Here is a 14,193-nt window from a genome sequence, read left to right as displayed (position 1 = left end):
ATATCCCCATCCCGGCTTTGATCAGTAACAGTCCTGATGTTCAGATGCAGGCTGCATTTGAGAGGAATTTGGAAGTCAACGCAAAAAAAAACAAAAAAAAAAAGCATCATGTCCCAGTTAAAACTCCACTTCAAACCAAAGTGTAATCTGTAGCGTGCAACATGATGGGAGCTGCCTGACGCCATGTCTTAATGCGATTGAGAAAGTGTGTCGCTTCCCTCCCTCCTCTTGGATGACTTCAAAAAGTGAGCAAGGGAGCTGTAATGTTTTTTTTTTTTGGGACAGCAGAGCTTTTACTCTGACTCTTTCATCTGCTGGCTGACTCACTCTCTACTTCTCCCTTTCTTTTTCTCTGCCATTGGGCTGTATTGGCGTGCCGAACAGACAAATAGGCTGACGTAGGTCTGAGCATGCGTACATGTACAAAAATGCACAACACAACATACATTTAGACATAAAGACCTAATAATATACATTTACGCCCCAAAATCAGATTCTGCGCTTTGCCTCCTCTGTTTTATTGTCTCACAGTAAGTCTGTCAGGGTAAGCTGAATGTGGGCCCTCTTTGATCATCCCCCAGCCAGTGTTTTTCTCCTCTTCGTCTAATCCATGACCGACTGAATAATATGATTTGGTGTATCTCCAAATGGCAGGGGACCAAACTATTAAGTCAGCTGTGGCAAAGACATACCTATGACGACAATGACAACAACCTCGTACCACCACCTTCTGGCTGAAGGAGTGAATGTCTCAGGGGGGTCAGGATCAAAGCTGAATGGATTAATTTGGATGTTAATGACATAAACATCACTTTAGTTTAAGATTCTGGATCCTGACTTGTCACTACAAAGACATGTTAGCATTTAAGACAATAAACTGTGTGACACAGATATATGTAAATGGGGTAGGCACAGTTTTAGAGACTTTGTGAGAAAGTCCATAGAAAGAGCTCTAGGAAACTTTTAGGTTTCTACATCACAAACCCTTTTTCAGTAAGTATGAGTTTTCTGGGGCCATAATGAAAATATTGTCAACACTTGTCAGTTTACACTTTTATAGGGAGTTTGGAGTAATTTTACAAATGTGTAAGAGTACCCACTGTAAACAATTATTGGTTATATTTTAATTCACTCAAGAGAAGCCAGGTTCTCACAGTTCTGTATGGCAGTAAAAACACAAGATCAAGAGTTCAGGCTAATTGTGTTCTGCAGGGATAAAGGTTCAGTGTAACATAATGCAATCAACTCTTAACGGTCCTGACCTTTATGTTTGATCCAGACCAAGTTACAGAGTATAAAACCAAAAGAAGCAAACAAAAGGAGGCTCTACTTCACAATAATGCCCACATTTGTGTTGTGTTTGTCAGATCAAAGTGAAATGAGCTGCTGGAGGCTCATAATGAGCAGGATTTACTTATAAAAATGCAAACACTTCTTTTGAGTGATGGCATAAAAATATGGGTGTATCATCTTTCAAGACTTTGTTGTGCCAAGCCGTATTTATTATTACAGTAATATCTTTGAGAATGAAATTTTATTTTTTAATTTATTCAGCACTGAATGAAGTGTGGTGAACATCATGTCCATGTTGGTCTTAAGATAAAGCTGGCATAAGGACACAAAGCCTTAAGATGTTGATGGCAATATAAAAATCCATTGAATTTTTTTTTAAGTGGAAGAATTTGGTTCGAATTCAGGATTTGGTGATACATTAGGTGTTCTACAACATTATCATAAAGCAAAGTGATATCAATCATCACATTACTGTGAAAGACAACAAACAAAAGAGGCAGTGATGAGCAAAGTTGTACCAAATATTTATTACATTTGGAGGAGAAAGTCACAGATTCCAACATCTTAATAGAACTGTTTGTTCTCATCTGAAAATCAGTACTCAAACTGTCTTGGGTGGTCTGATCAAACGTGTGCCGGTTTAAATATGCACAAAAACCCAAAATGGTCAAAGCACATTAAAATCCAATCTGTCAAACCGCATTAAAAGAAAGTGTCAGTGAGCTGTGGATGCACTCATGGAAAACTGTGTGAAAGCTGAGGCATCTCAGGTCACTTAGAACAAAAGTCATAAACAAACGGTTTCCCTGAAGCAAACAGCCAACAGGATGTTTTAAAATCTCTGTCCAAGTCGATAAACCAAGAGCTTGCTGCAATCCGCTCATCCAGCTTTTTATGGTTAAAAACTTTGTTCTTAGAAGTCAAATTCTAAAACAAATTTTTAGATATACGTCTTCCATACATATAACCTAAAAACAACTAGGTATTATGAACAGAAGACACACATGATTTAATCTAATGTTGAAACACACATTTAATCTGAAATAGATGTAAAAGTTTTATGTCTGCAGGAAGTTAACGGTAGAACAAAATCAAAATCACAAGCGGTGGTGAAAGTTTGTCAAATTTCTTAAAAAGCCCTCCCTGCCTGAAACTCAAAGCTCTTGTTCCACATATAGGATATGGTAACATGTGGAAGAAAACAAATCAGCTTCAAGGATGAAGCTTTTAAACTTTTCCTATTTAGAGTAAAAATGGTATGGGCCATGTCACAATGAGACTAAATTCTTCTTTCACATGAAAATGTTCCGAAGGGATACATCACAAAGGACACTAGTAAGCATTAAAGAGTTAAGGTCAAACTATACCACGGTTTTTTAAAAAAAAAGATGGCAACAGAACTGCTGTAATTCTGAGATGGCATCTCATTAGTGAGATTTAGCAACAGTAAGAACGGCTGGTTCTTCTCTGTTTTACATCAATTAGATCCAGTGTGAAACCAGAGTGTTATTACTCAAGGTTTTCATACCATTAAAATTTCATACCTGCCACAAGCCAACACATGTGAGACTGAGAAAGGAAGATTTGGTTACTCAAAGCCAAAAAAACAGCTTTGTCACTTGCTGACGTTTTGCCACCAGGTTTTTTTTTTTGTGAAATTCCCACAACGCCCTTGATCTCAAGTAAAATTAGGCACAGGCACATTTTCTCACATTTCAGGATAAATCAGAAACTGCTCTCGTGATTATTTCTGTCATCTGTCACTGAGCGCAATACTTACAAATATACAAGGCGACGTATAAGCAATTAAATTCCATGAAAATTGGGGGTCTTTTTAGGTAACTATTAGTGCGACACATGCACTCGATGAATACTCACAAGCACGCGGGCTTGCATTGACACGAACACACACAAAGTCATACGCAAACATCTCAGATTTTTTTTTCTTCCATATAATCTCCTCTGGCAGTTCAAAGAGCCATCCTCTCCAGACTAAAAGTAAATATGAACTCACGGTTCCAGACGTTATTCATTTCCTCAAACCTGAAGCCTCTTGATCTTTTGTCTCACATTATCTCACCTCTCCAGCGTGAACACAAATTGTACTGCTGTGTTGCACAAGGAAGTTTTAGGCTACCAGCAAAACTCTGAGACACTTACTGCAAACATCTACTCTCCTTAATATGCCACGGAAAGTATGCAAAGTGTGAATTTATACATTTATACAAGATGAGAATTGCTTCCAAACTGCCTAGCTCAGATTTGTGGTGAAGACCAGCTTCTGACAACCACCTGATGTTCTGAGCTTTGCCACAACTAAAAGAAGGTGGTGAGGATATAGGGGAAGACATAAAGATGAAGGGTGGAGGTGTGGAGCAGAGAAAGAAAGTTAGATAAGGAGGTGGTGTGGGTGAAAGGCAAGATTCTTGCTCACTGTAGCCTAGAGATGAGGCGTTTTTATCAGGCACAGAGGCAGTCTCACAGTCCCCTCATTGCAGTATGGGTGATTGAGAGGTCTGAGGTTGTGTGTACTCATTCTCACCCCAGAACATATGCGCACACACACTCGGATACACACCAACAAAGATAAACTTCAATAGTGTCGCAACTTTCCCTCAGCCTGCCTCCATCAGTTTTCCCTCTCTGCTTTCTTTCCGGCGCAGATCAAATGTGCAGGACTATCTCTCAGTCTGGTCTTATTTCCTCTGATTCTTCTGGTTCTCATTATTTCATTCCAGCAGCTTTGACAGTATACTCCCAATAAGATCCACCACAACATCCAGCCCTTTTCTCTCCACTGCCTATCCCTTAAACTTGCACGTCTTTGATGAGAATCCATTCATGGATTTAATGGATTTCTCTTGCTTTTTTTCCATCAAAATTTTGAAGATGTGTTTAGGAAAAAAGGAGGTGGGGGAAAGCTGCCCTGCTTCTACTTCTAAGAGGAAAGTGGACTGCATAGGACAGCATTTCTGTTGGCATCAAAAGACTGAGAAATTTTTAGCTTACAAAACAGGGCGTTCGAGTCAATATGGATCTGAGGCCCAACTGACTTCAGTCCTATGGGTGCAACGACAAAGTGAAATTTTTTCTTCGTTCATCTGAAGTCAAACTTGGAGAAAGATTAGAAAGTACAAAAGGCGGGGGGAATAAGATGGTCAAACCTTTGCAGAGGATTTTTTTTAGAAGCATCCTCTTTTAGTTGCCAAAAAAGGAGGGAGAACTCATTAATCTCACTTATAAAAAGTGAAACTAGCACACAGTTGGTAGCGGTATCAGTCAGAGTTCAACACACGCCTGCACTGCTTTGAATCCTCTCCAGATTGCTCGACAACTGTGGCTTGTTTTTCCTTACGCACACAAAAAGATGTAAGAGAAGGAGATAAACTGAGTGTTTGCAACAAAACAGCTTTCAAGCACCTAAAGAAGAAAAGCTGGAGGCACTGTTTTTAGGATTTCTACCACATCAGTACTCTCGGTTCTGTGTGCCATATGGAGCCAAAATGGCGCCTCAGTGTTTTGGAGGTGCATGCATTCCGGAGCTAATGCTGTGCAGCTGATGTGGGATGGTGTCTAATGAAAAACGCTCTCTTTGAGGGGCCCTGTGGAAGGATTAGGTTCTGATCAGCATTACCTTAGGTCAGTTCCTGCTGGACTAGCAAAAGATTACGAGTGATTTTGCAATGTGGGTTGAGTTACGAAGGTGGAAAGAGGAATAATAAAAAACAAAAAGAAAGAAAGATCTGAAGATATAGAATGGCTGGTTTAAGTGTCCACACCCTTTGTATTATTTCATATTTTATCTGGTAGCAACCATAAAGTTCAATGTTTTTATGAGTGAAACAAAAGAAAAACAATCCATGCTTTTCAATACTTTTAACTAATAAAAAAATCTATCTTCATATATCTTCATCTATCTTATAATGGTCCAAAATGAAATCCACTGCAACCAAGTCTCAACTCCTGTGTTTAATTTATTCTCAGGATGAATAAAGCTGTTCTTTCAAGACCCAGCTGAAAAGCAAAGAGCATCAGGGAGAGCAAAGATGCCCACCAGGCAGGTCAGGGATAAAGATAAGACGTTTAAAGCAGGATGGGTTTACACCAATAACCCCAGTTTTGGGAATCCCAAAGAGAACTGATCAATCCAAAAATAAATAGAAATGGACACAGGCAGCCACCTGAACTGACTGGCCAGGTAGAAAGAGCATTACAAAAACAAAGGTCACAGTTTGGACAAGTACGTGTGCAAGCCAGCGTAATAAAAGTACTTACAAGATTTCCAAAATTCTATAAAGCTAGTTTTCAGCTTGTGCAAATGTAAATGCAAACTGAAGAAGCATCAATAACAAATACAACAGTTGCAAAAAAAAGTCTATTAGTAATTAAGAATTTTTTTTTTCTTTTCATTTGATTTAAACATCTAAATAAGGTATATCATCGACACATTTTTTTCCTGAAAGCCTGTTGGAGGCACATCTTTCAGGAGAAGGTTGCATTCTGTCAACTCACCAGAAGGGGGGGACTAGTCTGGTTGCATAAAATATCATGTGGTGTTGCAGAAAATTAACTCAACAACTTTAATCTGTAGTTTTGAAGTAGAATGATTTACGATCATTTTACTTTTTTGGATCGACTAAATTGATCGAAAAAAAAAAAAAAAATCAACTTTAGCAGTGTGCCGTAATTGTTACCTCAATTGTTCATATGCACACAACAGACAAAGATTGGGAATTGTTGCATTGAGATTACTTGAAATGTACAGATTGGCCTTGTACACAGCTATAGAAGAAGTCTTGTGAAATGTCTGGTGCACATGCAACATAATTTTGCAGATGAGTGTGAATGGATGAACTTGCAAAACAGAATGTAAAATTACACACTTAGAGCATGTAGATAAAAATACTGTTAGCTACAGCTCAAAACAAACACACACACACACACATTTAAAAAAACAACATTTGCAATCACAAAGATCCACACTGTGTTGCTAGCTGTGTTGTAAATATTACATTTAAAACCTTTGATTTCTGAAACTTTGACTGAGAACAAGCTTAAAGTTGGGGAAATAGACTGAAAGAAGGACAAACATTTGCATAATGCACAGACATTAACACATGTAAACAATAATGTATAGAATCAAAGAGTAAGGTTTAGCACTTGAAGTGCAACATAGACATGGGATATTTCTACATGCTATGTCGTAGTGAAGGCAATCGTTTTGGGTTAAAGCTGTTGATCTCCCAGGTTCCTGCTGCAGTAGCAGAGTGATGTTAGAGGAAAATCTTAGTAGAATTTATCATATCTCCAGAATAGGACATCTTAATTTAGTCACATTCAATTGTTTTTTTCTGCTTAGTTGCCGTCTCTAGCTCCTTCAGATTCACATCAACCCTGACCAGTTTCTGTCTCTGCTGAAGAATCAAAACCCACAGCATGATGATACCAACATCATGCCTCTTCACCAAAGGATGGTGGGTTCAGAATTTTATAGGTTAGCCAAAACCTTTTATTTTTGACCTCATTTCAATAGAGTAACTTTCTCCACAATTTTGCCATGTCCCTTGCTTGGCTTTTGATAAACATCAAACAATATTTATTATGTTTTTCATAGCGGCAACAAATGACTAATAGGTAACCCTGTTGACAGGATTTTCAAACTGAGCTATGAATCCCTGCAGCTCCACCAAACTTACAATGGGCCACCTGTCTTCTTCTCTATTGGATGTTCCTCTTGACAAGTCTGTCACTTTAGCTGTAAAGACATTCTGTGGTAGGTTTGAATTTGTCCCACAGTCCTCTCATTTTCAGATGCTGGATTGAACATGAGATCTTCAAAACTTGGGATATAGTTTTATAACCTAAATCTGCCTAACCTAAAGTGTTTCTGCAACTAACTCCCTGATCTGTCTACTGTGTTTCTATGTCTTCATGACCCAATTTGTTCCCTAATGTTCTTCAACAAACCTCTAAAGCAAAGGTGGGTAACTCCAGTTTTCAAGGGCCAGTATCATTGAACTCCTCAATGTGTACTTGGTCAAACACACCTAATTAAAGTCGCAGAATAATCTGAGAATATAATCCTGTTATTATTTGATTCTGGTGTGTTGGAGCATGACCATATCTAAAAGTTGCAGGACAGTGGCAAGTTGCCATCCCATTTTCTAAAGCCTTTATTGAACAGCTGGATCTACACTGAGATTAAATCACACACAGGTGAACTCTATTGACCAATCAGACGTCTTGATAAGGAAACTGACTTCAATGAATTTTATTTGAGGACATGACCCCCAAAGCGGTTGAGCACAAATGAGTGACACCTCATTTTGTAAAAAAAAAAAAGAAAAAATCGACAATTTCCCTTACACTCCACAAACTACTTCCAATAAAACATACTGAGAACTTACAACAGAATTCACCCATATCTCATCCCCTATTTACCTTCTCCAGATTGGCGTCCATCTCCTGTTGGTGGCTCTTCTTCAGATCGTTGGCCATCCGTTCCATGTCGGAGCGCAGCTGCTGCATCGCCGCCTCCTTAGCGTGGGTCGCTTTTTGCCTCTCCTCCTCCTGAAGCAGCACCATCTCGGCCAGCTTTTGCTTGTGCTGCTCATGGGCCTGCTGGAGCTCATCATGTAGAGTTGACACTTGGGCCTCCAAATCAGAAACTGTCTGTAGATTGACATAAAAATGCATTGGGAGGAGGAAAAGTTATTAGACTTTGTATATTTTTTTCTACTCAGTAGGTTAGGAATGAAAATGCATAAAAGTTCTTAAATTTTTATGCATTTTGCAAGGTAGAAAGTCTTTCTGAACATTTAGTTGGTTTATTGATTTAAATGAAAGGGTAATGTCTAAGAATAGAGGTGGGCTGATGGAAAGAGATAATTGGATACAGTATCAGAGAGAAGGAGTCTCTGTGGAAATTCAAGCTTTTGTATTGTACTATGCATGGATGTGGGTGGTGGCCTCTGCAATGAACTCCTCACTTTAACTCCCCCCTTTCAAACCTCTCAGCTTTGACTTTTCTCAGTAGAGCACGTTTAATAGTGTTGCCAGTGAGAGTTAACATAACATAGCGGAAATGCTAATAAGCACAAGTGAGTGCAAAGACTGCAAAAATAAACTGCTCAAACGTGTGCAGCGGGAGCCAGATCTTTGCAGTTTGGAAAATGTCAAAAATAAAGATAAAAAAACCCCCAAAACATCATATGATTAGGAGGATGGAGACTGACTGTTTTGAAGGTGATGTGGCAGAGAAAACATTTGCAATGACAATATTTGTTCTTATAAGGAACATGGACCCTTAATATTTAGCTAGAGTATGTACTCAAAGTAATTGTACTACATCAGCGTAAATGTAGGATTCAGCAAGTCAAATTTAAGACTTTTTAAGGACTTTTAATGTCACCTTGAATGAAATTTAAGACAGAAAAATCTAAAAATAAATGTACAGGAAGGTTGGGCGATTCTGCTGTATTACAATCAGATATTTTTTCACAGAATGCACCTCGTATGGGTTGACAATAGAAATGAGTCATTGGTGAAAACAAACGTACAGCGAACTTGCTTATGTTATGATAGATATAGAAAAGCTAGCTAGCTAACAAGCAAGGGTTTACTAGCAGCTGGTTACTGGTAGTTGCAACCGCCTCGAGTCACAGAAAGCAATGAAGATGTCTGCGGATGACTTAAACTTTGGCCCGACAGTCCCGGGAACCCCCCCAAAAAACAACACATACAAGATTAAATAGTTCTGCCATGACCAAATCTAAGACTACCGAGCAACATATTTAGGGCAAAATTATATATTTCTAACAGATTTAAGACATTTCAAGGCCTTAATTTTAGATGCATAAATTTAAGGATGCACAGACAATCTGTGAAAATAGGCGCCTGGTCCTTAAAGGCATTCTAGGATGACTCCACCAATTAGAAGCAATAAGCAATAACTATTACAGTGACGTTTTGAGAGGTCTAAGATGAAGGACACTGTTTCACTCCAACATACCTGTATTGCACCTATTCCCCAGTTATTGCACATCCTCATTACTTTCCTTTGTTTCAGCATGTGCTCTGGCCTGCTGCCCGGTCCCCAGCCGCCAGAAAGGCCCGAGCATCCCAGGACAACACCGCGTTAAGGCTATCAGACAGCGTGTGTCTGAAGTGCTTTTTATTTAGGGGGCACTGAGGAGAAGCAAAAGGGACTTAAAAGGAGCGCCACATAAACAAGCAGAAGCTGTGGCTACCAGCTACACTCTTGTCTACACTGGTTCACGCACACAGATCTCCCCGCGTGTTCGTGGGCGTGCACATAAAGACGAATAGTCTCGAGCTGTCACACACACTCAGAATAACAAGCAGCAAATTCAAAGAAAACAAACATGAAATCGTGTCCCCTAAATTCTGTCTGATCGTTCGCAATTTTCTCTGCTCCGCTTTTGCAATCAAGGGCAAGAAGCAATACCATGTGAGCCCTGGGGTGCTTTTAATGCATAATTCTCTGTTTGACTAAAGTTGATACTATTTTTTTTTAAGTCTGTTAATAACTAAGTATATAATCATCCAGAGCAGTAATCTCAGCATTGACATATAGCAAACACATGAAAGACTTTGCTCTGGGTACAACAGCAATTTATAATAAATGCATTTATTTAGATTAAAAATATCACGTCATTGTCCAACCACGGACTTTAAAATGTTTTATTTAGATTCTATGGTGCAGACCAGCACGAAGTACTGTAATTATGATGGCTATACTAATAAAAATCTGAAAATGGTGGTGAGCATTTGTCTTCAGGAGGCCCTGAGTGAGTAGCCCCCAACAGATCAATCTTTTGTTCCATGGTCTACACGAGGTTAAAACTCTTCTCCATACCCCAAAGGAACAGGAAAGTCAACCGATTTGTAAAAACAACTCTTGCTGTAATTAAAATTTGCATCAACCTGTTTTGCACATCAACAAACTGAACGTTTTGCTAATTCGTCTTTGCAAAATAGCTCAGGCTCGGGTAGATTGGATGAAAAATGTTTTCAAATGTACATTTTCTAATCTTGGTACAGATCTGAACTTTTAATTTAGGTCTGGACTTTGACTGGGCCATTCTAACACATGGAAATGCTTTGATCTAAACCGTTCCTTATGTTTAGGTCATCCTAAGCAGCCTCAACTCTTTTGCAGTCTCTAGCAGGATTGTCCTGTATTTACTTAGCTTTTAACCCTGAATTGAGGAGAGCTCTGTGAGATGTTCAGGGTTCAAGACGTTTTCTAACCTAATAATTGTTTTAAACTTCTTCACAACATTATCACAGACCTGTTTGGTGTGTTCTTCATATTCATGATGACTTTTGTTCACTAATGTTCTCTGTGAAACGTCTGTACCCTTCAACCCTTTTTATTTGTTATATGAAAGCAAGTTGAAACACATCAGAGCACCAGCGTTCACTGAAGACTTCAGCTGTGATCAGAACTGGGACGATGGGGGAGAAACTGAAACAGAAGTCATCTGAACTCAAATATGAATTAACTTTTCTAAAGAAAGACATTGATAAACACCACAGACAAGTAGACTGAAAGAGCCTAACACAGGAAGCTTAATATTTATAAGACATTGCAGAGCGAGACCCAGCAACTTTAAATATGCCGTGTAGTCAGAACACATGACCTTCTGCATATGTGAAATAGTAAATTGTTACCAAGTAACAAAACAATTTCTATGCAAGAATGACAACACATCAGAGACCATTCCAGCCTAGGCTGTCCTTTTTATCTCAGCTTTGACACAGTCTGTCATCATCCTTTTCATTCGATGCGGTTTAATCGCGTCTCGGGATTGTAAACCTTGAAAAAAAAAAGAAAAGAAAGCAACAACAAGGGAAAAAAAACGTCATAATTTAGTTCAACACGACTGAGGCAAAAGAACTCAAATAAGTTCCTACTTTCTCCTCTGCTATTGAAGTCCAGATGGTGTGTATGATCCTTCAGAAGAGAAATAATTACTGGAGAAAATAACAGCCACCCAAGAGATTGAGGGGAAACGGGTGGGAAATAATATTAATGATAAGCTATGAATTCGAAAGAAAGAAGTTTCTGCAAGTTTCGATGATTTTTACTTAAAAACTTATTGTGACCTTCATGATCCTTAGGATTTGAATGCGACATATACATAAATTAATTTAAAATGCATTACATGTAAAGTAATAAGTTAAGTCTGTGCTCATCAGATCCAGCAGATGCATTCATTGATTTTTCATCGATGTTACCTACTGTAGCTGCAGTACCGTTGCAGGGCGAACACACCTTCTGCTTGGCACAGTGCTTTTTTTTTTTTTAGAAGATATAATTCTTTTAATAGGAGCTGGGGGGAGGAAAAGAAGGCTGATTGGCACATTGTGGACTGCTGGATGGTGGCCAGACGGCACTGGTTTGGGTAGTAATAATTTAAATGAATTATTATGCATGTGTTTTTGACTACTTCACATGCCACCGAAGTGTTACAGTTACTGACAACAAGTTTAATACTTTATTTTCTGAATTAAATCCTTTTCGAAAACCAATTATATTGTAAATATAACCAGGATTTCAGTAATAATCATTGCTACCTTTTTGGCTAACTAGTACGATTTAATCGAACGTCTTAATATTATGATACTGAAATCCGGTAAAAATCAACTGACACACAATTGTATCAAATGATATACATATTTTTTTTCAATAAAACATTGCATGTTTTATGCAAGCATTTAAAAAAAAAATCCATAATCAATGAAAGCTCTGCATCTTCATACTTGTGCGTAGTCATATTTAACTTTGATCTTCCACCGGAGGGCAGTCGACAAGAGAAGGGGTCGACACAAACAAGCTTTTCGGGGAAAGTAACAATTTTGCTTAAGATGTAAAAGTCATAGAAATAAGCATGTTAAAAATAATAAAGTTGGCATCATATGGCTAGAGTCCTATTATCAAGCCTAATCATGTTGCATAAAGTTTTCTGTGATAACTGAGCTGGTAAAGGATCAGTCCATTTTTATTCCCTAAACAAACTGCACAAGTGTCCAAACCCTGTGGGAAAGACATTGGAATTGCTTAAAAAAGGAACCACAACCAATGCTGCCAGTGCCTCCAGTGACATTTTGGAACAAGCAAATGAAGAAACATACAAATTATGAATGTAACCAACTGTAAATGTTGACCAAGAAGAGAAAACCTGGATGTATTTCAGACTTTTTATGAGTTTGTGAAAACCCCAGGAGGAGGTTGTCTCTCTTTTTTTTGAAGTAGAAATCATTTTTAATTTTAATTTGAAAAAGCTTTATGAATAAGCCAACTTATTGTTTGGGTGTTTGCCCTAACTGAAAAAACAAAAACAAAAACACAACAAAAAAACATGGAAAATATGAAATGGATTGGGGTTAAAATCAGGAGTCAGGAATGCATGCTGGTGTTGGATCACTGAAACAAATTAAGGCACCACTTCATCCTCTGGGGGGCATTAATCAGCTAACAGAAACACACATAGCTGGCTGCAGGCGGCGAGATATTGTATCATTACGGACTAATGACTGAAATCTCCTCATCACACTTTAGAAAAGTTTAAAACAAGGTGTTTACCACTGTTAGAGTCCATGTGGATACAAACTTAATTTTCTGAGCTAAGAAGAGGTCAATGACCATCAAAATTATAAACCGGAACCCTAAATTAAGTTCTGGACAATAAATAAGTAAGGATATATTTGTGTGTATTTAGCAGCATGCTAAATGATGTAGAAACCCCAAGCGAGCAACAGATGGGTGATGCAGCCTTTCTAATGAGTTGCAGCACAGTTTGCTGACTGACGCAGTCTGGTGGGATGAAGTCGTGTCCCTGTTCAAATTTTTTAGCTCTTCCCTCCAGCTGCTGCGACGACACATCCGCTCTTCTGCTCAAACACAAGCCGGGAGCCAGGAATGCTGTTCATTAGAGTCTTGCCACAACCAGGAGATGAGCAGCTATTACTCATCCTGGGAGAGAGTCACTGAAGTTGGCTGTTCTCCTTCTTTGCCAAGTTTAGACTTATTAAGCATGAAGACAAGCTGAGACTACAGCTTTGTCTATCTGAACCAGGGTAAAAATGATGCGAAACAACCCTTGCAATGTTTTAACTGGCTGAAAAACGCTCTGCATGCAAACACACTAAAAAATGTCTCCACCCAATCTGTAGTTGTCAGTGTCAGAGAAATTGCCATAGTATATTCCTTCTTTTCATGGCCTGAAACGTTGATTTTGACGCTCTGATTTTGACATTAGACAGCCGTCATATTGCTTCTTTAAACTGCTGAATGGGCGAACAACAGGAACTGAGAATATGAAATGAGGATTGGGGGAACTTTGTTTTCAGTCCACCATCCTCTCCAGCGTCGTCAGATGCCAAGATCTGTCAAGCCGTACGTCACTTTGACATGAGCGGAGCTGTGCGTTGTGAGCAGTCATGTCCTGTGGTGACGGCATCTCCAGAAATCACATTCTCACAAATGGGTCCTACTTTTACATGCTGTGAAAACAAAGCTTCTCAAGACTATCAGGTCATGAAACAAAACAATAATATTTTTTTAAATTACATTTTCAGAACGTCTATAGAAATATATTACTTTGGCACTTCTGGATGGCTTTTACCTATAAATTTGTTTGTTAATGCTTAGGTGTGTCAATCAGTTGTAGACGAATAGGGAGCGGCAAAGTATTTAATGCTTAAATGTTTTTTTCTGTTAAGGAATAATTTCTTGAAAAAAAAATTTTAAAAAATATAAAAATTTAATAAAAATTGTTTTTCTGTTTAACTCTTTTTTTTTACTTTCATCTAAAAAAGTGCAAACTAACTAATTATGAGCAATTTTAGCCAAAAGTGTCATCCCAAGTGGTT

The 14,193-nt window shown here is 38.5% G+C and overlaps 1 protein-coding gene across 9 annotated transcripts in view; it reads right to left on the bottom strand.

Annotated features, from left to right (window-relative positions):
* The window catches only part of cep112 (centrosomal protein 112), a 137,449-nt gene that overhangs the window by 60,945 nt on the left and 62,311 nt on the right, over positions 1-14,193 (bottom strand). For all 9 annotated transcript variants that reach the window (XR_003598669.1, XR_003598668.1, XR_003598670.1 and 6 more), the window contains one exon: positions 7,735-7,965. Coding sequence is in view for 6 of the 9 variants with exons in the window: in XM_028042060.1 (XP_027897861.1) it covers positions 7,735-7,965 (231 nt within the window). In the remaining 3 variants the exon portion in view is untranslated. The remainder of the gene's footprint in view (positions 1-7,734; positions 7,966-14,193) is intronic.

Source organism: Xiphophorus couchianus, chromosome 16 (genome assembly GCF_001444195.1).
Source record: "Xiphophorus couchianus chromosome 16, X_couchianus-1.0, whole genome shotgun sequence".
Lineage (NCBI taxonomy): Eukaryota > Metazoa > Chordata > Actinopteri > Cyprinodontiformes > Poeciliidae > Xiphophorus > Xiphophorus couchianus.
Note: the sequence above shows the minus strand (reverse complement) of the source record. Positions and strands in the feature narration are given on the sequence as shown.